This window comes from Lissotriton helveticus, chromosome 7 (genome assembly GCF_964261635.1).
Source record: "Lissotriton helveticus chromosome 7, aLisHel1.1, whole genome shotgun sequence".
Classification (NCBI taxonomy): Eukaryota; Metazoa; Chordata; class Amphibia; order Caudata; family Salamandridae; genus Lissotriton; species Lissotriton helveticus.
This window is the reverse complement of record NC_136068.1, coordinates 560501014-560528858: the sequence shown is the minus strand read 5'-3', so window position 1 is coordinate 560528858 and position 27845 is coordinate 560501014. Positions and strand designations below refer to the sequence as shown.

The 27845-nt window shown below is 42.7% G+C and overlaps 1 protein-coding gene across 4 annotated transcripts in view; it reads right to left on the bottom strand.

Moving 5' to 3' along the window:
* LOC144768740 (membrane-spanning 4-domains subfamily A member 4A-like) overlaps positions 1 to 27845 on the bottom strand; it is a 416021-nt gene that overhangs the window by 233864 nt on the left and 154312 nt on the right. For all 4 annotated transcript variants that reach the window (XM_078652626.1, XM_078652627.1, XM_078652624.1 and 1 more), the window contains one exon: positions 19296 to 19412. In XM_078652626.1, coding sequence (XP_078508752.1) covers positions 19296 to 19412 — 117 coding nt within the window. The remainder of the gene's footprint in view (positions 1 to 19295; positions 19413 to 27845) is intronic.

Sequence of the window (27845 nt, the reverse complement as noted above, 5' to 3'; positions counted from 1 at the left end):
ATGTCAGTGTTTGGTTGTTCCTGTCTAGGTACCAGTCTGGAGTGGTTTTCAGTCTGGTTTCGGGTTTGCCTTCTGTTTACACTGATGCACTTTCAGGTGTGTTGCAGTGGAGTGGCGGCTGTGGATGGCAGAGTGGTGGCACTGGGCTTATTCCTTGGGGGTCTGTGGCTTGAGGGCAGGCATGGGGGCCTGAGCCCCTCTGTCTGCTAGCCCCCCCCCCCCCCGTTCTAGCACGGCTTGGACATCACAGTCCATGCCGTTCTGAAACATTTTTGCAGTTCCCATTGCGGCGCCCTTTTTCAGGGCACTGCCATGGGAATGGCAAAAGGACAGACTAATAATCAGGCGGCCGGTCTTTGCGCGGATTTTACGCTGCCAAACTGGCGGAGAGCGGATGCAGGAGCATCGAATTCGTAATCAGCCCCTAAGATTCTTGTTTAAGTTGATCTTAGTCATAACATAACGTAAGATTCAGGGATTTGGGGTGGTATTGTCGATAACTGAAACTGGCCAAGTGTAGTGGTTTTTAATTTGATCTTAGCCATTAAACTCCTTAAAATAATGTTTATTAGCATAGGTATATATTTAGATAAACATTACAATAGTTTCCAGCATTTAATATTAACACCCATATAAAGGAAAACACATCAATGCAGAACTACAACTTTGCTTCCTGTCATGCCAAAAGAGAGGTCTGAAATAATGGCTAGTCTTACTCATTTTTCCACAATGACACATCTCCTCAGAGGAAAAAGGAGAACCACCATATGCCAAATGGCAAATGTGTCCTGCCACAGACATGCTCAGTGGGGTCGATGCAGGGTGTGGCTAGTGTCCATGCTCAGCACCTAGTGGCTGCTGTTCATGGCGAAATGCTATCCAGAGTGGGTTGGGTTTATAAGGGCTGAGCACTAAGTGTGGCCAAAGATAGAAACCTGCACTCAGGAGTGAATGGGCATGCTCAAACAACATGAGCAATATACATGAGGGCATGATCACTAGGGGTAAAGTATGGCCAGCAGCCCCAAGGTGTTTCCAGTGGCTAAATTGCATAGCCAAAGTCTGTATTCAATGGAATATTGGTTATGGAAACTGGGCGCATAGTGTCTATTGGAGGTTAGCGCAATTGAGTACAGGGCATGGACAATGGTGGCACTTAGCAGCTCGTGCCTGCTGCATGAGGTAAAAAACCATGCACAGTGGGTTTGGGAACAGTAGGGCTTGAAGTTGGCAGTTGCTCAAGCCCACATCCTGTGAGCAGTACAGTAGGGGGCATAAGGGCTAGGAACATGATTTTTACCAAAGCCCATGCCTTGTAGTCAGAACATGCTAAAAGACCATGCACTGTTGTTTTTTGTGTGACGGCCAGGGTATATAATTGAATATAACTGTTAAAGTTAACTGGAAAGGCCTTAATGAAAGTTAAGTTAAGGTTGTATTGCAACCAGATAACATAAAAACAAGTTAACTTAAATACAATTGCAGTTCACTAGTTAATATATGTTCCCCACCTAAAACCTACTCCCATTCACTGCTCATGAGCTTACCCATGACAACATGACAATTTATTTATTTACTTGAGAGTTTTATAAGGCGCTAGCTGGACCCGGAGGTATCAGAGCGCTTTACAACAGTAAACATTCACATCAAGGATAACTGGGCTATACATAACATCTGAGTCAGAGCACCCCACAACAGCAAATGTTCACAACATAGATTACAAGCATGGTAGACATTGATCCCTTCGGGTCTAGCTAACGCTATATAAAACTCAAAATAATAATAATAATTTATGCTGTACAATGTGAAATCAACTGCCTGCAGATGCATGGCATCACCATCTGGAACTGTGCACAGCCTCATGTCTATGCACTGCAGCTGACTCCAGAGGAAGGAAGAACCTCCTGACTGCTCACCTTTGGAAGATGATGCAAGTGTGTAATGTTTGTGACGGAAATTTATTGAGTGCCCTTACACCTATTTGAACTTTTTTTCAGCATTGACAGAGGCAGGCAGATGAGACGTTGCCAAAGACGTTGGTGATACAGCTGGCCAGGGTGGCTCTGGTCAGAATACTGACAGCGACAGAGTCAGTGGCACAGAGGGTGAGGAGCGTGCCTAGGAGAAGCAACCTTTGACCTCTTTAGCTGATTCTCCCTCTAGTGTCCGCTGTGTGGAGGTGGTGGACAGCCCAGTAATTGAGACCACATCGACCTTGCCTGCCTCCTCCACCCCCTTATTCACCCTCCCTGTAGGTCCCCAAAAATGGATCCAGCTCCGCAATCATAAGGCACGGAATGTCTCTGTTGGTCCAGGCATTACGCCCCGTGACCCCAGCTGCCATGAGTGAGGAGGCTAGTGACCTCCTGAGACGCATCTCTGTTGGGCAGGATGCACTGCTGAAGGCACTCCAGGGGCATTGCACTATAATGGCCCAGACGCTAGAGTTCCTGGAGGGAATTCACAGGAGTATGTCTGTACTACAGAGGTCGTTTCAGACTCTAGCATCCTCACTGATGGCAACCTTCCCCTCAGTCAAGTCTTCCAGCCCACCTCCTGCCTCTTCCCAAAGCCCAAATCCTGCTCCCATACTAGTCCCATCAAGGTGCAAACATAAGCCGACACGCAGTCCAACATCCACATGCACATCAACACCCCCCAAATGCTGAAAAATTGACATACATGCACCCACAGAACTGATACTCACCACCCTCACTGGCACTAGCCCACACATACAGACTGAACATGCACTAACAGACACAAGCCAGACACAAACAAAATCAGACACTTGCACCAACCACAAGCACCTCCACAACAGTGACATACAGTCCCTCAACCTCCCAGAGCCCATCCTTTGCAATCCCACCTGCCCAGGATCCCATGGATGGCCGTCCTGTACCTGGTGATATTCTTTCAGACCCAACCACTGCCCCACCTTCATTTGACAACCCAACCTAACCCAGTCCCGACCTCAGTCCTCCCTAGTTTGTTGTTTTGAGGTGCCTGGCAAGCCCACTAGATGCCCCTTCATGAGGAGATTCCCCATGCAGTGTCATGTTTGGCAAGTTCTTTGATGCAGCAATGTGCTCAAGGACTTTTGGACTTTGAACTGGCCATTGGCCTCAAAAGTTGGTTAACAGTAATAAAAATATTTTTGGGGGAAAATCAACTCATCCCTACGGTCCTTTACGTAGTTTGTGCTGTGTGTGTTACCTGCAATACATATTTGTACTCTGATCTAATTGTGATGGGTATTGGGTTTCCTTGGTAAGAGATATTTGTTATGTGACCATTATACATGTTGTGTAGTTCCACTGAATCGTAGAACATGTTCGTGGTATGGGCTAGTGTCCTGTTGACCGACTGATTGTGTCCTAGGAGTTTGTGTTTTTGCGTGAGGGATGTATTTCTTTTTGTCGACGATCAGCAAGAACCTGCTTGCTCTGCTCCCATTGAGATATGTTGCTTATGCTTTGTTATTTGGAGTACTCAATGTGTGCCTCCAGACATGACCTACATCAAAATTGCTTGGGTTTGTGTGGATCTGCATGTACATGTGTGAAATGGGCAGTTGGTGCTTTTCAGCTACTTACAAATGATGTCGGACAAATGTTATATTTGCTAATTGATTGGATGCTTTGCGCTTTTCAAGAGTCTACACTTGTTCAGCTTATTTCTGTATTAACTTTCTTAAACAACATGCCTGTGATTTATTTGGGACAGTACTTCTGTGATTATCAATGCATGTGGTAGTGTTTTGGCGGGCCACTGGCTTGACTTGTTTTCCTGATAATGTCATTAATATCCTGTGTGTTAAGTTTAGATTGGGCGTTTAGAATGTGTTTCCCACTGCTTGACGGCTATGGCAATTTTGAACTTGGCATTAGATGTGAGTTAGGTGTGTGAATTTTTTTCGACTTTGTGACCGGAAACTTTTTGGGGGGTTTGTTGAGTCGTTACTACTGATGTGCCATTGATTTTACATGTGGAGCTTTGATGTGTGCATTGTAATGTGGTCATTTTAATTGACGTCTCTTTTTCGGAGTTAGATTGGCAAGGTCTCATGGTAGTTGTAGTCATTTACAGGAAAGATTCTTTGGGTTATGTTGCAGTGGATAAGTGGAGCGGAACGGTGGTATTGTGTCTGCGGAGATAGTTTGTTTTCCCCATTGTGTGTAATGTAGATTGGTATGTGTTTTTAGAGGTGGGGGTATTGCGTATAAAGTAAGATGCCAACATTACTTTCACTTTTGTAGTACTGACACGTGATTGTGTGTGGACTGTGTTTGTGAGTTGTTCATATTTTGTGCCGTTGAGTGCACATAAGGGAATATACTACACAATTTAGAATGTGTGCTATGTGAATTGCAGAACTGTGACCTTGCTAATTGCAGTTAAATGAAAACTCCATTGTTTATTTGCTGGAACCGGACGTCACATTGTCACCTTTTGGAGCAATTGTACTCCACATACCATATCTCTCTGCCATAAAGTACAATATGAGGAAAATGCGAGAAGACCACTCACATGCTGAGCCCTGAAGAAGTCTCGGGTGGACGAAACACGTTGGCTACGAATCCCATGCTGTGATTTTAAAAGAAACTGATGAATAAAGAATAAAGTGTTTTTTGAAGAAGGAACAACTCTGACATTTGTTCATTGAGATATTATTCTCTTATCACACTTATATGTATACTATGAACTGGAATATTCTCGCCATATACACAATTGTTTGATATGTTGAGTGCTGAACTACCTTTGTGGATTATTGTTTATTTGCTGATGACGCTTTCATTTGACATGGGGAAAATGGACACATGGAGTGACAACACTCACCTGCGACTTCGTCTTCGATGGGCTCTTCTTGTAGGTGATCGATGAGGTAGAGCAACGGCATAACAGGTAGGATGGCCTCCATGTTGGCATAGGATGTGTGGATGTGAGTAGATGTGAGTTTCCTCCTTATTTCCCTCCCTTTCCGCAGCTTCATGCTTGGAGGTGAGACCATCGTACTTACGCCAGTTGCGATGCAACTCGTAATGGGGTGGGGTGTTGGAGTGGTGGTAGGAGGCTCATTGGCCTTCACCGCCAGCCGGGCGGTCTGTGGTAGCCTTTGGGTGTAACTAGTAATAGGGCATTCAGGACCACCGGCTACACTGCCGTCGCCACCACCGCCTGAGGGATCCATGGAGCGCCATTCTTGTAATCGGCCCCTTAGTGTTTAGTTGGTTTTATTTTTGAGTATATTTTAAGCAATGCCTAATATTTTTGGTAGATTAAGTTGGTTTCTTTAATGTCGTTTTTGGATTGGAATTATGGCAGCCAATAGTAGGGAAGAAAATGTGGAAATGTTTATCAGTTGTATTTTGTTGGTCAGTTTTGCTTATGAGTCGATTTAGCTAAGGTTTAATAATTATTAATGCTTATACTTTGTTTAACATGTTTGATTAATTTTGATCTATTCTTAGTCTTTTATTGATAGAATTCTGCACAGTTTATTTCTTTGCAGTGTTGATTTTTGGAAAGGTTTGTAAGTCAGCTTGTTTAGTCTATAAAATAGGTAGAAAAAAGGAAATACATTTATTAATTAATTTGACATGTATTCATTATTTTAAGTTTAGTTATGGGAATATATATATATTTGTTAGCTATTGTACTTACTACGAATTTAAGTTGTTTCATGTAGCTCTTTTGACGGTCCTTTGTTGGGGCTTCAATCTGGCAGAGTTTCGTTCTTCTCCAATCTTTGCAGGTTTTGAGATAATTTTTGGTTAATCAATTGGCCTCTTTTATAGTATTGCTTTAATAAGTTGAAGCTTTCTATTGTTTTTTGTTTTTGTTGCTTTTATTTTGTTGGTTGTTATAGCGTCTGTTTAACTATTTTGGCAGTTATATGTTAGTTTTGTAACCGTTGCATTTATTTATTTAAGGGTACATTTTGTTTAATGTAACAATATATTTGTTTTATAAGTTTTATTGAAATTAAATATTTGCGATGAATGTTTGGTTAATTTCAATTGTCAGAAATGTTATTTGCTATCTATTTTTTGATTTATTTAAAATGTCTTTTGATTGGTTATTTGTGAATTAGATTTACTTTATAAATATTAAAATCTATATATATATATCTTGAATTAACGTAATCTGTAACCTTGATGTGCCTTATTGCAGGATTGTTTAAAACTCAATAAAGTCTGTTAATATATATATATATATATATATATATATATATATATATATATATATATATATATATATATATATATATATATATATATTTGTTTGAAATGTATTATTTTAATTGTGGTATATGTTTTTTTTATTATACATCTTTTTATTAACAAAAGGAAAAAGAAAGACATCAGGTGACATTAACTTCTCTTACAGATCCGTAAGTTCATCTCCACACATTCAAAATAATAGATACAAAACATGGGTAAAGGGTCAAGGGACACATGCGCCTCCACCTCCCCTGGACACGCCGGGGGCACACATAAATCTCCTCGTTATGATTCCAAGCCTCCCAGACCTTCCCCCATTTTCCAGGACACCCCCTTACCATATATACCGACCTCTCCCTGAACATTCACCAATCTAGGTCCTCCGCCCACTCCTCGACTCGGGCGGCTGGCTGGCTCCCCACAACTGGGCGATATTATGCTTAGCTATCATACACGCAAATGTGACCCATTGTTTCCTATAAACATTCAGATCTGTAGGTTCCCAGATGTTCAGGATGCACCTGCGTGCCTCCGGCCACATCTCCACCCCCAGGACATCTCGTAGCGTATCGTGGACCTTCCCCCAATACGTCTGCACCCAGGTACAGTGCCACAATATATGCATAAATGTTCTGAGCTCCCCACACCCCCTCCTGCATTCCCCGCTCTCCGAACGACCCATGTGGACCAGATGGGGCCCTGTGACATATGATCTATAAAGAACCTTTAGTTGTACAAGCCTGAGCCTCATCTGTATCGCTACATCCCCTAGAGAGGAGACCGCCTCCTGCCAGTCCTCATCATCTAATTTTATCCCATCCTCCACCCATTGCATTCTTAGGGGTACCAGCGGGTCCTCTGTATGGTTAATAAGCTTCTTGTATATTAGGAAGATGGTCTTCCAATACCCGATTCTCAAGAGGGGAGGTGCCAGGAAGTAACGTGTCCCTGGGGATGTTTGCTAGCAGGGTGTGCCTGATCTGGAGGTAAAGGAAGTGCTAGTGGTCGTGAAGGTGATACTGTTTCTTAAGTGAACTGAATGTGTGTACTGTGTCTTTCCCCCAAACATCTTTTATCTGTGTAATCCCGATGAGGTCCCATTTGTCAAACCCCTTAGACTTCCACAAACTCCCCAACCTTTCCGAGCTTCATAACGGGGTGGCAAGTGTGAGCCTTCCCTCCCACTTGAGATGTCTATTTGCCGTGTGCCACACCTGAACGGCATGTGCCGTTGGTCCCGCGAGGGGAAACAGGCAGGGTTTAGCATAAAACACCCTAGTGAAATCACCGCCCAGTACTTGCCAGCGGTCCATGGCATACCCCGGGTCCCCAGGGGGCCCATATATAACATGATTCACCCCTGCTAGCTGTGAGGCCCAGTAGTACTTCCTTAACCCTGACAGTCCAATCCCCCATCATACCAGGGGAGGGTGAGCTTAGAGAACGCTATGCGAGGTTTACCATCCCAGAGAAGCTGCCTCTGAAGGGCCTCTATTTCCTTAAAGTAGGACGCGGGCACCAGGTCCATCGTGTTCTGGAGTGCGTACAAAAACTGGGGAAGGGCCATCATCTTAAAGAGCACCGCCCTACCTAGAAGAGAGGGCGGAAGTGCCTTCCAGCGCGCCACATCCCCTTTAAATCAGGTCAGAGGGGGGCCAAGATTATTAGCAAAATGTAATTTCGGGTCAAGCGTAACATAAATGCCAAGATACCTAAACCCTATTGGCTCAATTTGTATCGGGCAGGTCTGCGGAACAACCGGCAGGTCACCCATAAGGACGAAAAGCACTGACTTACTGCTAAACCAGAGTACCTCCCAAAGATGGCAAGCATGTCAAGAAAACAAATAGGGATTTCCTCGGGTTGGTAAGGTAGAGCAGAATATCATCAGCGTATAGTGAGATTTTGTCTTCCCATTCCAACGTCCATCGTAGTCTGCGGATCTCGCGATCCCACCAAACCCAAGCTGGCAAGGGCTCCAGGGCCAAGGCAAAGAGGAGCTGGGACAGGGGATATCCCTGTCTCGTGCCCCTGCCAAGGAGAAAGCCAGCGGACTTCTCGATTGTTCACCACTACTCTGGCCAAGGGCTGGGCATACAAGAGGCGCACCCAGTTCGCAAACTCTGGCCAAAACCCAGCTTCTCCAGTACTGCGAATAAGTACGGCCACTCCACCCTGTCAAATGCCATAGTGGCATCTAAGGATACCAGTACCGCTGGTTCCTGAATTGTCGGGGTTCTACCCAGCTCCCCATGCAACCGATGCAGATTAAGGGCCATGTTACGGCGTGGCATGAAGCCGGACTGATCCAGGTGTATCAAGGTGGTGATAACCTTGGCCAATCTCGTCGCCAGCAGCTTAGCCAGGACTTTAGGCTCAGCGTTCAACAGCGAGATAGGTCTCTACGACGAGCAGAGCATCCTCGGCTTACCCACCTTATGGATAACCACTATGTTTGCCACCCGCTGGTCTTATGGAAGCTGTCCCCCTTTTCTGCTTTCTACCAACGGAGAAATGGGGCAAGCTTGTTGGTGCTCAATTTATATAGTTCTACGGGACCGCCATTCGGGTCTGTGGCCTTCCCAGAGTATACTCCTCTAATGGCCTGCACCACCTCATCGTCCGTGATGGGGAACTCCAAGTACTCCCGGTTATCCTTCGACAACGTGGGCATTTGGATGTATTTTATCATTGCGCAGTTATCTGCCTCCGCGTACACCCCAGCCGAGGTATACACCACATTATAGCACTCTGCGAACCTATCCGCTACGACCTGCAGGTCCGTGAGCATACTGGAGTCCTCTCCCTGAATTTCTAGTACAAGCCGCGTTGCCCACTCTCCCTTTTCGAGCCACGCTATCAGTTTTCCAGCTTTATCTCCGTGTTCGTATACCCGACTTTGGGTTTCGCCATACTGCGCTGCAGCCTTGTCCCCAGCAAGGCCCCTATACTCATCCTGCCGCAATTTAAGCTGGTGAAGCCCCTCCGGGATCGCCACCCTAGATACCTCAGCTTCCAATCTCACCACCTCCGCCTCTGCCCTCTCCATTTCTGCCTGCCGATCCTTCTTTTTTCCCGCGATCAGGGATAAAGCTTCAACCCAAACGATGGTCTTGCACGCCTCCCACAAGGTCCGTGCCGAGTCTACCGTACCTGCATTTTCCTGGAAGTATCTGTCAGAGATCTTGACTATTTCTTTCTTAATGGTGGGGTCCCTCAGGTGCCATGCACTGATAGGGGCAACTCTCCCCACATCAAACTGGGCAAACTCCAACCGGAGCCAAACCGGAGAGTGGTCTGAGATGCCCCTCCCCAAGTGTTGAGCCTCCCGAACCGCATGCACCTGTGAAGCTGGCCCCAACACGTAGTCTATCCTGGACAGACTATGGTGTGCTGCGGACACATGTGTATAGTGCACCTCCCTCGGATTTCGCACCCTCCGTCCGTCCACTAGTCTCGTCATTTTTAAGAAATCGGGAAGCCACTTCTGCGCCAGTCTCAGGGCCCGGCCGGATGCCGGTCTACCTCCCCGTCCACCAGCGTATTAAAGTCTCCCCCCATCACAAGGAGGCCCAATGGCAGAGTCAGGAAAATAGAACCCAGGTCGCGGAAGGTATCAGATTGGAGGCCGGGTGGAACATAGATGGAAACTACGGTGACGGTCCTCCCCTCCCACAGCCCCGATATGCCGACATACCGACCTCGCTGATCAGACCACGTGGCCTGATTTTTTTCACCAGGACCCCGACACCTCTGGACCCCGTGGAAAAAACCCACGTGTGCTGCCAGTCTATAACCCCCTCTGTGTAGGGCCATGCAACAATTACCAATGCAACATTACCAATGCGATGTGTCTCCTGTAGCAGCACCACGTCTGGGGCGTGCCGTCTGATCAGCTGACTGACCATTCCCCTCTTGATTTTGTCCCCAAGGCCATTTACATCCCAGCTGAGCACGCCTATCCCCAATCCCCGTCTAACGGTCGACATTTAACTGGTATGGAAACAATACAGTCAGAGCATTTGTCCCTGATATCCAAAAAGATAAAAGAAGAGAAAAACACATTGCAAACAATCTTTCAGACAATAAAGTCTCAAAACCAAAAAAAAAACAAGTATCCCATGCCCCACCCTCCCTCCCTGCACCCCTGCACATGGCCAATGCCCAACCCCAACTAGCAGTGTGCCTGTCGCCCAACATCCCAACTACGAGCTAACTAATGGTAGTGATGAGGAGGAGGCCAGTGCCCCGCCCCCCCTAGCCCCAAGAACACATCCCCAAAACCTGGGGTCACCCACAGCTGTCTTATAGTCAACGAATTATAGCATGAAAATAGCTGCGGATCTACCCCGCTACCTGACATAGCAAAACAGTGTAAAAGTTCTGCCGGCTTCTCTCATTCCTGCTCCTGCCGGCTACCATCTCCGCCGCCGTCTCGCCCCTCCGGACTGTCCACGAAACTGCTGTCTATCCAGTCCGATGCAACATCTGGGATGTCGAAAAACCAGGCCCTCCCCTCGACCTCCACACGTAGGCGAGCCGGGAACATCATGGCATACTTTAGGCCCTTGTCCCTGAGTTTCTTTTTCACCAGGAGAAAACTCTGCCGTTGTTTCTGCACCATTTGGGTTAAGTCGGGGAAAAAGGAAAGCATGGCGTTCTCATATTGCAGGGGGGCCCCCGTGCGCGCCGCCTGCAGGATCGCTTCTCGGTCACGGAAGTTCAGCACCCTCGAGATCATCGGGCGGGGGGGAGGCCCCAGGCCTGGGTTCCCCCCAGGCACCCTATGGGCATGCTCGATAGTAAATAAGTTGCCTAGTCCCTTGGGCTTTAGATGGTTGAGGATAAGATCTTCAATGAACAAGTCGGGGGCCGGGCCCTCCAATTTCTCAGGCACCCTGAGGATGTGTATGTTATTGCGCCTGGCCCTCCCTTCGTATTCATCGAGCTTCCGATTAGTCAATTCCCGAGAGGTCTTGAGGTCACGCACCTCCTGCTGCAACAAAGCCATATCATCGATCAAGCTATTGGTCTTAATGTCAAGCGATCTGGCTTTCTCACTTGCCTTAGTGTGATCTGCCTGTGTCAAATTTACCTCTATAGTGACGGTGTCAAGTTTATTGTCCAATGCTTCCATCTTCTGACCCAGGGATGACCGGACCCCGTTGACGGCCGCCATAACATCAGTAAGCGTCGGTTTCATGGCGGATTCCGAAGAGCCACACCCGCCAACTGAGGCTGTCTCGAATCCGTAGTGTACCCCCGGGGCAACATGTAGCGGTCTAGCTTATTCGACTGGATTTGTTTTGACCACTTGGAAGACCTGGGCAGGTGTTTCTCGGTCTCTGGTTTGGTCACCATCCCGGCGTCGGCAGCTCGCCACTACAATGCACGGATCCCACTGAGTCACCAGAAAATGCGGGGCACGGTTCCATGCCCGGAAGTAGGCCCGCCAAAGCCCAAGTGAAAGCCAGCAAGAGTCTACACACCACCGTCACCTGGTGGGAAATCGCGCCACATCCCAGGCACCCCCAAGGACTCCCCACAGGGTGGCGGCACACTCCCCAAACACCTGACCAGCCACTCCGGGTCCTCAGACACACCAGGTTTCACCCTCCTATGGTATCAACGTGCAGGGCCGAAAGGCTCGTGCAGCCCCTCATCAATGATGCCAGGGGTGCAGTAGGGGAGGGCAGATGTGCAATGGCACCGGGCCTGGCAGTGTTGTAAGCAGATGTCTGCTCCTCCGCAGTCGTCACCCCCAAGGGTGCCTCGCCACGGCGTGGGTGTCAAAGTCCCACCGCCTCTCCAGGGACCAGCCCTACCAGGAGCGCTTTGTCACCGGGTCTCGCCGAAGAACTGCCCCCCCCCCCATGACAGATACAGCGGCCGCCGCCAGTCTCTCCAGTGCTTCGAAACAGTCTGGGACACGAAATTGCAGTGGCTCAAGGAGGCGCCCATGAACAGGCAACTGACTGGACCTGGGTGGCTTCGGCCTTGAGCAAAAAATGCTCCTAACACGACGAGTCACTTAGGAAAAGACACCACGTCAAACCAACGGATAATAGTTGATAATCAAGTGGAATCCATTGCAGCGAAACCGCATACGATCAGCCTCTGTTCCTGGAACGTACATGGTTTCAACAGCTTGTGTCATGACCACGAAACTGCAAACTTCTTGGATCAACATGACCTAATATTGCTACAAGAAACCTGGAACCTGCGCCAAATCTCCATCCCGGGATATATCGAATTTCACGTCCTCGCCGAAAAACCTTCTAACTTTGGTCACCCTAGAGGAGGCCTATCTACATTCATCGCCCAACAACACAGATGGCATACGGAAAAAGTAGACTCTATGGTAAACTGGATTCAAGTAATAAAACTCACGGGAAAGTTGGTCTCAGGTTCAAGTTCCTGTAATCTTCTATTGCTTAACGTTTATGTTCATCCGGAAAAGAAGGAGAAAAATGAAAAACTGATTACTTTACTAACTTTGATCAGGGCTTTGCAAATCACTCATGAGACGTACTCCATGATTATATCAGGTGATTTTAATAGCAACCTAACAAAAGATGACAAAACAATGCAAGCTCTTGAAGAACTGGGCCTTTTTATCCTAAATAAGAAAGTCAGTGGGGATAGTGGTATACCTATAACCTTCTTAAGCGGTAACCGAAAGTCATCAATAGACTTCACAATACTGAGCAACAGCCTGTTATCAATAGTGAGTGCATTTTCAGTGGAGCAACGTGTGGAAAGTGACCACTTCCCTCTAATTACTAAAATGTTAATGTTGGTTACCAAGACGGAAAAACAAAACACCGTCATCCAGTATACTGAAAAATTCAACCTACGTAAACTAAAATGGAGAGGAAAGGATTTAAAACCAACAATGGATAAACTCAAAAATAAACTGCGTAGTTTAACACCGGAAGTAAAAGAAAATCTGGTAAAAACATGGGAACACCTATGTGAAACAGTAACAAGAAACCCTCCACGAACACATCAAAATTCAATAAAATTCAATACTGGCAAAAAGCCTTGGTACACAACTACCCTGAGGGAAGAAAAAAGAAAAATTGCACGAGAAGTCCGCAAACAGGCACTTTTGATAAAAAGTGGAAAAAACAAAAACAAATCGGAATTGAAAACTATGCGAAAGAAATATAAGATCATGCTGTATAGCGCAAAAACACTGTACCAAGAGGAAATGTGGACTAACCTACTAATCGCTAGCAAACACAAAAATGCCAGAACATTTTGGGGTATTATCAATAATCTGACAAGGGGGAACACCCTAAAACAGGAGGCAGGTATTGGAGAAAGTATATGGACCCAGCATGTCGAAAAGATGTTCAGCGACAGGACGGGAGGTGAGAAAAGATACTGTAAATTGGAGTGCAAAGTATGCACTAGAAACAGCAAACATGCAGAAAACTTGATAGGTAAACGAGCTAATGCACTAGGAGACAAGCTGAAGCAACCCTTGGGTAGTGGAAATGAGAACAATCCTGAACACTCACAGCCCAGCAAATCAGAAAAACTAGTGAATGCCGTGACCGACACCCTAGTAACAACAGACCAGCTCAAAGACAAGATAAATCGCCTGAAAAAAGAGGGTGCGGCGGGTCCAAACGGGCTTCCAAATGCTATCTTTAAATATTCACCTGAATTTTGGGCAGAATACTTAACTCCACTCTTTAATGCAGTCTACAATCAGAACAAACCACCAAGATCCTGGACCGGGAGCATAATTCACCCCATTTTTAAACAAGGTGACCACAATGAGCCAGGGAACTACAGGCTGATATCGCTAATGGATGTCGAGGCAAAACTATATGAATCATGCCTATTATCACTCCTTCAGGACTGGATGGAAGATACAAACATAATACCAATGTTCCAAACTGGCTTTCGGCCAAGGACGGGTACACTGACAAACTTGACAACCCTGGCGCTCTTGAAAGAAAAAGCTGTAAAAAGGGGAACAAGACTGTATGCTTGCTTTATAGACCTGCGAGCAGCTTTTGATAAAGTGAACAGATCCCGGCTATGGGAAAAACTAAGATCATGGGGTATCCCGAAGAAGTTATTGGAGGCTATTATAGTCCTGCACAGCAACACCTGGGCTCGAGTAAAACTGGGAGACGGTAGCAGCGTAACGGCCGAAATAAGAACACAACAGGGCCTAAAACAAGGCTGCGTACTGGCCCCAAGTTTATTCAACCTGTAAATGGCAGACATAGTCAACCACATGGAGATCGGGGAATGCCATCCACCTCACATGTCAAAAATCCCTATCCCTTTCCTGCAGTATGCAGATGACATCGTTGTTCTGAGCCAAACACCGATAGGGTTGCAAAGATCGATCAACAATTTGACAACTTATTTGGAGCACGAAAGCCTGGAACTGAATAAAGATAAAACTAAAGTTGTTCGCATTGTGGATCCAAAAAAGCAAATATTTAAATGGTATGCAAATAGTTCTCCAATAAAGGAGGAAACATCATACAAATACTTAGGTTAGAAAATGGGGCGAGGGCCGACGAACAAAGAACATAAAACCGACCTAAAAGCAAAAGCACAGTCCTTGATCTATGCATACCGGCAATTACAAAAGAAACTAAGTTGTCCAAATTATACACACCTGCTGAAAGTAATAAAAGCTCAAACCTTACCAACCTTGTCATACGCATTGGCCACCTGGTGCGGCAAAGAAGCAGGGCTGTTAAACAGCCTACAAACAAAAGTATACAAGGCAGTCCTAAATCTACCAAATTCGTCGGCTCCGGCGCAGGTCCGTCTAGAATTTGGCCTTCTAAATCAGAAGTTTCGCAGTATGGGAACCTTTGTGAAACTCTGCCATAAAACACGCTTGTCTGAAGCCAATTCATTGGACAACCTGTGCTGGAAAGAAATCGAAACCCAGCAGGAACAGCAAGTTTCAAACAGTTGGGGAGGCTACCTGTCTCAATCCCTAAATTGCATAGGAATTGAAGAAACTTGGGACACGAAGCCAGATAGATCCACTTTTGATAAAATTGTAAACAATGCGGTAAAATGGAAATCCTACCTCGAAGACAAGATGAATATCGCAAAAAGACGACACGGGTGGACTGTGATTAATTCATATTCTTGGATAAAATCACAGACCTACTTAGAAAGCCACTTTAACAGTTCGTTAAAACAAAGATATATAAAACATCGACTAGGTCTACAGTTCTCAAAGGACTTGCTACCAACCTGGAAAAATTGCCATACTGACCCCCATTGTCGTCTTTGTGGATACCGAAATGAAACCCTAACGCACTTACTATGTGTGTGCCCTGTACTTAAAGACCTGAGGAGACGACTTTTAAAGAACATTTTTAACAAATTGAACATTCGGACTTGTAGGCAAGCCGTAATCCGATGGCTAGATGGATCATGTCCTATGTTGGCCTGCAGGGGGGTCAAATTTATGATGAAAGCCCAATCTCTCTTACAGCAAGCTGACCTTGGAACTATACCTCCAAACTGAAACGTTTGACACTTACCTTGCCACTTGACAAACAGTTTTAATTGCCAAAATTTTAAAAAGTGTTTTATGTCTTATGATGGCCGACATGCATTTTTGTAATGATTTTTAATAATTTTATACAATAAAATTGACTTTGACAGTCTGGGATGCCCCACACCTATGCAGTCCGATGTGGCGACAACACGGCCCCCGTGGACGGGACAGCACAGTCAGATCCTCCGATCCCTGGGGGCCGGCCCGAACAGGTCCGAAACGCGTTGAGACCACTGCCAGAATACCGCCTCACCGCTCAGTGAACTTGCATTCCGCATCCAGCGCCCAGTCAAGGATTCCCCTGACACAGCTCCTGCTGCGAGGACAAGCTGTAGTTGCGCCTCTCTCACCGGTATCCCGCAGTGTCCAAGCGGGCCAGGCCCCAGCTCCAGGCAAGGGGTCCCACGGGAGAGTCCCGGTCCCCCTCCGATTGTTTGCAACTCTTCTCGTGGCCGCCGGCTGCCCGCAGACCAGCTCCGGGGCCGGACCGGCAACTTCCAGTTGTCAGCCCCAGTGGTAATCACTTCCGAGCCGGGCACTGCACACACTTTAGCCCCCGGCTCGGGCTGGTGGAAGGCCGCAAGCCGCAGGACGGCGTATCTCGGGCTCCGTACCCCGCAGAGGAACCAGGAGCACGGCAAAGTGCACTGCTTTCAAACCGCTGTCAGGCAGCGGGGAGATATAGCAGGATTAAGGCCAGGGTGTTGGAGCCGGAGGAAGGGGTCGACGGAGCCGAGCTCTCACGCAGCCATCTTGGACCGGCGCGTAGCTCCTCCATTTGTATATGTGTTTATATATATATTTAAATGTGTGTATTTAATGTTTTGGTTAAAAATTAATTATATTTGAGAGATGTTTATGTTGTCGATATTGTGAATGTCGATATTTTAGTTAACTTGCATGTTTATTTAAATTTAACAATATTTATGTTTACGATATGTTTGTACCTGATGTTTTTGGTATCGGTTTTTTTATACAATATTTTTGTATTTTCAATGGTGAGTATAGGTAGTCGATATTTTTGCATCCAATATGAGTGTCTTAATATTTGTGTAGGTTGATGTTGTGAGGGTCAAGATTTTGTCAGTGAACCGTGAACAAGAACTGTTTAGTCCAAAACGCATTAGGCCACATATTTTTTTAATTCATTGTAAGTTGCTGGTTGTGAATAAAAGGTGAAAGCCTGTCTTGAGAGTGCATCTTTGCAAAGGGCAACATTTTGGTTTCACATATTATGACTAGTTCGGCTGTGCGGAACCACCACGGCAGATCCCAGTGGGTCCTGAATAATTTTGATTGTTCTTCATTTTTGGATCAGAAGGTTCCATTAATTTCCAGCAATTCCAGTAACAGGACATTGGATTAGCCCACGCGAGGGTTTTGACTTTTATCTTTTTGAAATGTTAGCAATGGCAGACCCTTGGGGTGAATTGTATTGAGCAGAACTACTGTTACCATGATGCATCTGTTGAACTCACGGGAGGCCCAGGAAGGCTGAACTGCATTTAATGGCAATCAGGTGGCTGCAATGATGTTTCTACTTCACAGTACATTTAGCCTGTGGACAAGGACTGTTTAGTCTGAAACGCGTTAGGCCACATATGTTTACGTCTTTGGAAGATGCTGATTTAGCTGTTGTGAATAAAAGGTGAAAGCCTGTCTTGAGAGTGCATCTTTGCTGAGGGCAACATTTTGGTTTCACATATTACGGCTAGTCTGGCAGTGAGGAAGCACCATCACAGATTCCAGTGGGTCCTGAATGACTTTGATTGTTCGAAATTTTGGGATCAACAGCTTCCAATAATTTCCAGGTATCTCAGTAATGAGACATTGGATTAGCCCACTCTAGGTTTTTGGCATTATCTGAAACGTCAGCGAAGGCTGACCCACTGAGTGTAAATTGTATTGAGCAGAACTACTGTCACCATCATGCATCTGTTGAACTTAGGGAGGCCCAGGAGGGCGAAATTGTATTTAATGGCAATCAGGTGGCTGCAATGATGTCTCTGCTATGCATTTGCCTAAGAGCAAGGACTGTTTAGTCCAAAACGTGTTAGGCCACATATTTTTAATTCATTGGAAGTTGCTGATTTTGCTGTTCTGAATAAAATACCTGTCTTGAGAGTGCATCTTTGCCGAGGGTAACATTTTGTTTTTATTTTCAAATATATGTCTAATACTGATGGTTGAATGATAATTACTGTTGCTGACAGATATTTTCTGTGAGATTGATTGAACGTGTCTGCACTCCCTGTTGTTGTCCACTGTTAGCAGTTCTAAATGTGCCTATAAAATCTTCCTAGCTCCGATGTCTACTATATGTGATTGAGAGATTTTGGATTTCTTACATTTTTCTCTGTGAGGGGAAGATGGAAAAAAGTAAGAGAAAGTGAAATGATGCTCTGAAAAATAACACAGCATGTGCTAAGAAAAATTTGCATTTTCTGATCTGCCTAGGAATATTTACAAATACATTTGAGGTATTTTGCTGCACCATGCACCATGTTTTCAAACCTTTCATGGGATAAATGATGAATGATAAAGTCAACACCCCTGGAGAAGGTCAGAGTTGCTTGGTAAACCATGAAAGTATTGGAATACTTCATGAGTGGGTCATCAGAGCCTACAGCATTTAGTAAATGTATGGGAAAATTGTCTTTTAAAATGCAATATTTGGCTTTATTTAAAAAAGTTATGTAGTAACAGCCTCCATGACCTTGGAGGAGTACTGGTTAGCTCGCTCTGCCCATGAGGTGCAGTTTGGGGAGTGTATTAATGCCTCATTAAACTCCACAGATTGCCATCCCCGCGGGAAGAGATTGGATACCGATTCATACTTATATTCACACTACAAATACCAGATAACAATTCTAACACTCCTTCGCATACACAAACTTCAATCATACTCACACCACTGCTTCCTCAAACTCATACACTTGCTGTCAGTGTTTTAATAAACTGGATTTTATCACAGAATTATGCAGTGAGTTCTGCTATCAAAATGTACACCTGTCAACATCCAGTTAGAAGAGGTAATGATGAGCAGTGGTTTAAAGCTGTTGAACGGGCAACAGAATGACTTTCAGATCTTTTGAATGCAACAAAACACCAGTGAATGTGATATCATTTAGTTAACTGATAACCACTGAAAGAACCCCCTCATTCCTTTTACAATTATTAAGTCCATGAGACCAATCTGACGTGATTTTCAGGATTTCCATACCAGATAAATTTGCACATGACATATTTTGAAATGTAATTGGGGATCATTTGTATACACAGTAGTTAACATCAAAAGGTGGCATTGCTATAACCACCATGGGCTAATATCGCACAACTCTACCTTAAAGAAAGGGAAATGGGAACACTACTGTCTGGTAATGTCCCTTTTTGAGAAATGTAGAGAATATAACGTAGAGATTAGAGAATATAAACACAACCATGTACCATTAAAACACTTTTCCTCTGAGCATACAGACTTCATTTTGAGGAAGTGACTTGCCTCCTCAATCACTTACCAGTATCCCAGACCACTCTGGTGCTCCGGTAAAAAAGAGAGGATGTCTTAATGTGTCTCCAACATCATGAACAATTCCAAGAAAGATCTGAATAATGCCACAAATGATCAGTGTGACCTGCCAAAAAAGGAAGAAAAAGTTTTTCTTAAAAATAGGCATTAAATAAAAGGAGTGTCCTGTTATGTGTTCCATACGCTAACTTCCATCTGGTAAACTGAATCAAGTGAGGGGGAGGCGCACACAGATGGTATATTTCACAAAATGTAGTCATGGCACCAATAATGAAACGTCATGTATCCCACCTGAGAGTGCTTTTATGTCTGATGCAGTTGAGTGCATATTGATAAGGGGAAGACTTAGAGAACTACATACTGGTACTTCTGAGGTGAATTAACTTTTTATGCATAGAGTGAATTTACTTTATTACAGTATATCATGTACTGTGTATGTAATCGGTACATATGAGTAGACAGGGCAATGATGTCCACACATTTTATGTGGTACATGTTTGGTTGAACGATCAGCAGAAGGCAGTCCTTAGATTTCTTTACAATTGGGACAATCCACAAAGGATCCTGTTACAGGGTTCAATTACATAATACCTCTATGCATTTGACTGTGTAAATAAATGCTTGAAACTGCTCTCTAGCAGACATTGTGGGGACACAAACCACTAACAGAATAAAAAAATGTCTGGGGTACACAAAACGGCTTAATCAGTCAGTATGTCAGATAGATTATTTTGGTTAAAAAACTTAGAAATCCATACAATTCAAACAACAGCATTAGCAAACCATCAATATCAAACAATCATCAGTTACAAAGGCAAACAATATATAATCATATTCTCCATGCAAGTATTTACATATTAAAACAAAAATACATAAAATAGCGGCAACTTGGTATCCCTCCATTTAAAGGTCACAGGCAAACTTTCATTCTCTCAAATTCACTCTGACCTTCAGAGCTGCCTGAATAAATCTTGTGACAGCAAAACTAATTGAAAGAGAAGTCATCTTCAATAACTTAACAAAGGGGCAATCGTTAATGAGAGCAAAGCTGTAGAGACTCAAGGTGAGTCTATGTATTTTGCAGCCTCAGGATGCAAAGTGGAATGGGTCCACAAATCTTAAATGCACACCTCAAAACTAAAAGGTTGTGTGCTTGGGTCATATTCTGCAAGAACACTACTTGCACCACATGACTCATCAATATCTTGTACGGATCATTTAAAGTAACTTGTTGCATGTGCTCCACTGGGTTTCTGCTGTCACTCTTGAGAAGCTATCGTAGATAGATAGATGAAAAATAAACTTCTGGAGAGGACATTAAGAAGAGATGCCATAATCTACTCCCTTGGGTGGAAGGTGGGTATGGACTCATTGATTTCATTTTGTACTATGCTGGAGCACAACTACAACATATGCAGCTCACTGGTTTGCAAATGGCCCTAACTGGAAGGAAGATCTTTTGACTGGATTCTGTGTGCACCACACATTATCAGAGTGGTTTACAATGGGACAATTGGACGGGGGTCCCAAAAAGCGCACCTTGCCTAGTTTGACAGACAGCACTGCTATGGCACAGAGTACTGAAGAAGTCCCCATTTTCAATGTGCATCCCCATTTGGTTCCTTAAGTATTTTCAGACAGTGAACATGCCATTTTGCATTTGGCGGGAGGGTGTATGTGCAATAGCTGGGGATTTGTTCCTGTATAATAGATTCATCTAATTTGTGCAAGCATAAGAGCAGTTTAGGCACTAAAAACAGCACATAGAAGACATAGTGACAGAGGATCTTGCTGAATTGGCGGAATTGTTGCCAAAATGATCTGACCCTCCATATAATGACCTGCCTTGGAGAGGAGGAAGCTATAGGACATGGAATGGTCTGTTCAGGAGAATGATTTGATGTATCCTGCACATCACCAGGGGAAGGAGGAGGCAAAGGGACTCTCATCTAGCTTTGTGATTTGCAATAGAATTCACAAAACATTTGTGTCAGCAAAGCTCTGAATAATATCTGACTGTTAAGGGCAGATTGCAACCATTCACCGAGCATAAGATGGCAATATTTGGCAGGTTACACTATGCATGTGCAAGTTGAGAAGAGATCTTTGTCTAGTTTGGATCTGAGTGATCGAGCCGAGTCAGAAAACAAACAGGAGCACATAGCTCTGGTACGGGTGCTGGGACCCATCCAAAGCTTAATTTGTAAAAAAAAAAAAAGGGTCAGGCCCCAGACATTTGCTCAGAAACCTGCAGCCAGCCTATCGAAGGTTGGACTGCTGAATACCAAGGTTATGTACTCTTGATTCCACCTCATGCTTCTTTAAAGGTGCAGAGACTTGCACAAATATCTAGTTGCAAATATCGTGGGTCAGAAATATCGATATACAGATTCTTGTGGTCAAGAATATCAATTTTAGGTAAGTAATATCGATGTTAAAAATATCGAAGTGTTGAATATCGTTTGCAAAAATATAACTGTTAAAATATGCTTTGTTTATAAATGCTATGTATTTTAGTATTTATTTTATATGTATGTGTTTTATTTCTTTGTATAAGAATTGTTTGTATTTTTAATATTTGTGTTACATTTTTAGTAATTAATAAAAAAACATTTGAATTTTGTGTTTTTAGTTTTGTAGTGGGCTGTGGGTTTATAGGTGAATAGGGTGGGAAGTAATTTAAATATATTAAATGTATTGATTATATTTTATTCATTAATATTTGTTTAATTCAGATGTTATAGTGTTAAATGTGTAAAGTGATTTATTTTTAATTAATAATTGGTTGTTAAATAATTTAAATTAATGAATTGGTAATTAATTATGGTAATTGTGTTATTAATTTTAGGTGTGTGTTGTGGTGTTTATAGGTGTTAAGGGTGGGAAGCAATTTATTTTTAATTGATTAATTATTAATTGGCTGTTATTTAATTTTGATTAACTAATTGGCAATTAATTATGGTAATTGTGTAATTAATTTTAGGTGTGAGTTGTGGTGTTTATAGGTGTTAAGGGTGGAAAGTAATTTATTTTTAATTGATGAATTAATAATTGGATGGTAATTCATTTTAATTCATTAATTGGTACTTAATTATGGTAATTGTGTAATTATTTTAGCTGTGTTTTTGATGTTTATAGGAGTAAAGGGTGGGAAGTAATTTGTGTTTAATTAATTAATATAAAGTTGGTAATTAATGTTAATTATTTGATATGTATTTTGGGTAATTGTTCAATTCTATTATCTGTTCTTACTTTTAAAGGGGTAAAGGGTGGGTATTAAATACATTTTAATTACTTTAATATTAGTTGTCAATAGTAATAGTTTTTAATTTATAAATCATTTTTTAATGCGTTTTTATTATTTAAGAGTTTAATTTAGGTGTGTGTTGTAGATATCATAGTGTGAAAGTGAGTGTAGTCAATTAATGTTTATTAGTTTTTATTTATTAATAATCTTTTTAACATTGATTATTAATTATGTTAATTTTGGAATACTTGTCATTAGAAATGTTGAAGTGTTTTGTTATTGGTATGGTGTTAAAGGGTAAGAAATACAATAAATACATGTATATATTAATTAATGTATTTGTTTGTAAATATTTTCTAGTTTAAAAGAATTTTTATTAGTAATAGTAATTTTTACCCCGCCACTATCCAACACTTTCCCTACTGTTGCACTCTTTGAAGTGGGAATAGTAACTTCTTCACCTCCACTATCCAACACTTTCCATACTGTTGCTCTCACTGAAGTAGGAATAGTAATTTTTACCCCTCCGCTATCCAATTCTTTTCCCACTGTTGCACTCACTGGAGTGGGAATAGTAATGTTTACCCCTCTGCTATCCAACACTTTCACTACTGTTGCACTGTTGGTAGTGGGAATAGTAATTTTTACCCCTACGCTTTCAAACACTTTCCCTACCATTGCACTATTTGGAGTGGGAATAGTAATTTTTACTCCTCCGCTATCCAATACTTTCCCTACTGTTGCACTTACTGGAGCTGGACTAGTACATTTTATTATTTTGCTATCCAACACTTTCCCTACTGTTGTACTGGTTGTATTGGAAAATGTAAGTTTGAATATTTTTTAATAGTTTTAAAATAAATTAAAGATAATAGTTTATTAATAATTTTAAAGTAAATATATATGTATACATTATGATGTTCGTGTGTTTCTTTTTTTTAATTAGGTGTGTTTGTTATATTTTGTTAAAATGTATATTAAATTTAATTTATTTAGTTACAATTCATATTATTTAATATATTTGATATATATATATATATATATTGTTTTATATATATATATATATATATATTTAAATCTATATTTTTTACATCGATATTTTTTATTCAATATTTTTATACTTACCTGTGTGGTAATGGGAGTCGTTATTTTGGTATTCTATATTTCTTTTCGATATTTTTAAAATCAATGCTTTTGTCATTGATATTCTATCAGTTAACCTTCTTTAAACCCACCACCAGGCACTCCCTGACCTTTATCTCATTCTTGCAGCGTTCTTTTTCATCCTGCTTTCTCCTACTCTCTCTGTTTTCGGTCTTTCTCTTTCACTTTCACTTCCTCTTCTCTTTCTCATTTTGTGTTTTTCTCTCTCTTGCTGTGGATCTATGTTTGTTGAGGAAAACTAAGGGGCCGATTACGATTGCAGAAGGCCAGTCACTGCCAGCCATGCGGTGACGGTCCTTCCGCAATAAGACCGTGGTATTCCCCCGCCACATAATCATGGCATTGGGAATCTCACTCGGACCGTGGCGGACGCAAAGATCGTCCGCCACGGGACCGCCAAAAGCAATTACACAGATTGCCTGGTGGACGGCCCAGAGAGCCTAAAATGGTGGCAGTGCCTAGCAGGCACCATCCACCAAATTAGGATGCTGGCTACAGCCGGACTTTCCATGGCAGCGATACCGCCATGGAAAGGCTGGTGGGGATTTGTTACGGGGGCTCATTGCGGGCCCCCTTGTGTTGGGGTAGGTGTGGGTGCACTGGGGGATACCCATGGTACCCTCCTACATTTCAAAGCACTATGTGGCAGGCACGGTGTGGTGCCTGCCACGTTGTGCTGTGAAATGCACATCCTGCCTTTTTGGAATCGCAGTCAGCAGCATCCTCCGCAATGTAAAATGGCAAGATGCGACCGCCATGATGGCGGTCGCATCCTAATCTGGTGTGCAAGACCTCCGCATGCATGGCAGACGGTCTCTTTCACCACCATGATGGCAGACAGACTCAAGTCCATCCGCCATCCTAATGACCCCTTAAGTGTAGGTCTTCACAAATGTGGGCCCCACCCACAACCACCGACTCAAATTAAACACTAGCCCATAGGAGGACAATATGACAGAATCACAGGAGCCACCAAGCATGAAATATTTGCCTGACAGATTCTAGTACCCTCTGCATGGTTGTGTGAAAGAGGACTGTCTGCTGGCAGGATAAGCATCTGTTTGTATAAAATGTCTGAAATTGTATGTGTGGTTCAAAATAGCAAAACTTTACTTTTAGGACAAGCACTCTTAAGTAAGAAAATATAATCAGCTGTAAGGTCAGTTTGTCTTACTAGCAGTGGATCCAGTTTAAAAAGATGTACACATGTTTCAACATGTAATAGTTTGTGGCTAATTATGTTCCCAAGTGCTTCTTTTTATGTGAAAATGCATGCTGCGCACTAGAAGATTGGTGAATGTTTCCAAAATAAGATGTAACCAAATAATATTTGCAATTTGAAAAAAGGACAAAGGTTACAGGTAGGTTTGCTAAACAACATGTAAATATTTCAGGACAACTTTAAATACTGTTTCTCTTAACGCATCACTTAATAAATAAAGTGTTGGAGGCACAGCACTATTTAAATAGTAATAATAATAGTAATAATAATCAGTGCAAACCTATTAAGGGCAACATTACAGGCAAAATGTAAAAAATATATCTAGGGTATGCATTGTTAAAAGAAATAGCAAGAGTACATGTGCTGGTCTATGATCTCGTATTGGAGCAGATTTACAATTTACAGCAATTTACAAGACCAATACCAAATTTGCTTGTTAAAACAGGAGGGGGGGGGGATAATTTTTCCCCATTGGGGCAATCCTTTCCCCACACCCGTACCTTTTTATTGGAGGGTGTCTCGTTTCACATCCTTGTAAAAAAGTTACTCCTGCTCTCACACACCTCTAAAAATCTAACCATACTCAAATTAGATTATATCAGGGTGAGTTCTATTTATGGCCCAATGGACATTCTGGGGAGGGATCTCAAAATGGCAAAGAACAGCTGTACTGTTTATTGATAAAGTGAATGAGCATTACAGCTATCTTTCAATCTTAGTTTTATCTAGTCACTTTTGCTGTGCCTTCCAAGACAGAAGTCAAATGTAAGTTATTTCTTCTAAACAATTATGCTTATTTTAGCCTGAAGATTGGTGTTTACTTTTATTTTTCAGACTGCAAATGTAGAGGCTTTTGTAAAGTCACTTGTGTGACAATTGTTCTTGGTTACAAGGTCTGAAAGGAAAGGATGCAAGGTGTCAGTTTCTTAATACAAAATGTAAATAGGTTGTAAAAGTACTTTACAAATGTTTCAAAATAACAGCAGTTATGAAAGCACCTTTTTTCAATTCTGAAGTGTGATGGAAACAAAGATTTTAAAAGGATTAAAACAAATCTGAACATTTTAACTAGGTGATGTGCAAATGATAAATATTTGCTAAAATTCGAATTCCACACATTTTTGTTTGTACACTATATGGTTCTATCAGTAAAACTGCATTTCAGTGGTAAATCTGGTGGCCATTTCAAAGGGAAATGTGCTGTTTGTAACTAACATTGCCCTACCACATCATGCTTTAGAAAAAGTCAGGGGTCGTGTGTAGCCTATATGTGGACTACGTTCTGCAGCAAACATTTATTCTATTACATCAAACAAAAGAGTTTTTTGTACAGCAGACATGCTGTACTCACATATTTGAAGGAACTCTCATATGTGATAATGAAGATAAAGGCAGCTTGGAGGAATAAAATATTTTCCCAGGATCACACAATTTGAGACCAGTTTATGAGTCAAGAGCAGTGGTTCCCAAAGTGTGCGCCGCGGCACCCCGGTGCGTCGTGATGAGAAGCCAGGGGCGCCGTGCAGGATGTGGGGGGTTTGAAAGAAATGCCACCTTCAACACGCATCACAATCGGGCCCTCCGTGGTGCCTGTAAATCGATCACCGCAGGCTATTTAATAGTGCAATGTAGTGCAACAAACATAGTTGCAGCACTGAGTTGTGCTGGGGGAGAAAGCAGGGCTTCATATCAGAAAATAGATCACACTTGTAATCTCATTCCCAGCACTGGCGCTGTTTGAGAATTGCTAAACCCCCTGCACGATGTACAGCATAATGTACAGCATACGTTTTATACTAGAAACCTACCCATCCAGTAAAAATAAAAGGCTTAAAAACACATGAAACTTTTCAAACAAGGGACGGGTGCTCTACAATATAGCACAAATGTAAAGTTTTAATAGGAGAAATTAAAACATTTGTCCAACTTAATGCCTGCCTCACAGATAGATTTACGATCTCTTTTTGCTGCTACAACTCAAAAGGGTGTACAAACACGTCAACGCCATGGCCGCATCTCTGAAATGAGTGTCTCTGCTAGACTCTGTCTGTATTTTGCATTACAAATTCTTTTGTAGGTTTGGGTGGTTCATACTACTTTTCAATATTTGGATTGGTAAAAAAAAACGCATGTTTTGCCACAGAAGTGTAGAATGCCGGGGGGGAAGTTAAACTCATAATTAACAATTTCAGGAAATGTAGAGTGCTGCCATGTGTGTCCATTTAATAGTAAGTGAAGTTTTCGAAAGCGATTATTAGTAACTTGTAAACAGTGATTCCTTACAGTATTTTGAGGAAAAAGACGAAAATCTTTACATTTACAAATAAGAACAACTAAAACAGCTCAAAACTCAGTGCTCTTCTAATCACTAACGAAATATAGAGTGCCCTGATTCCAAGACGAGCATGCACATTACACCTATATTATTTATGTAAATGCAGGGCTTTAAGTGGAATGAAAAAAACTGGGGGGGATCTCAAAGGGGCGTGGCCGATGTAATAAAGGGCATGGCTTAAAACACTTAAGCTAAAAATCTGTGCTTAGCATAGTGTGCTGCCTTACCCACCAGTAAAAAAATGATGGGGAACCACGGTCAACTGTCAATTTGGTCAAGGGAGCCACGGGTCAAAAATGTTTGGGAACCACTGGTCAAGAGCATTATAGTTAGGTAAAGAAGATTATTCAAGTCAAGCAAAGTCAAGAATAACTTTATTTCGGTTCAGAGAACCATAAAAAGATTCAGGAATATAAAATGCAAAACATATGAAATTCACAATAAAAGTTTAAAACACTTTATAAAACTGCACCAAAATCATATTAAACTTTTGCTAAAGGTCAGTTTGAGCAATAGGATGTTACCCTAATAATCTTTATACAGATTTACTCATAGTGCTTTCTAATCACAA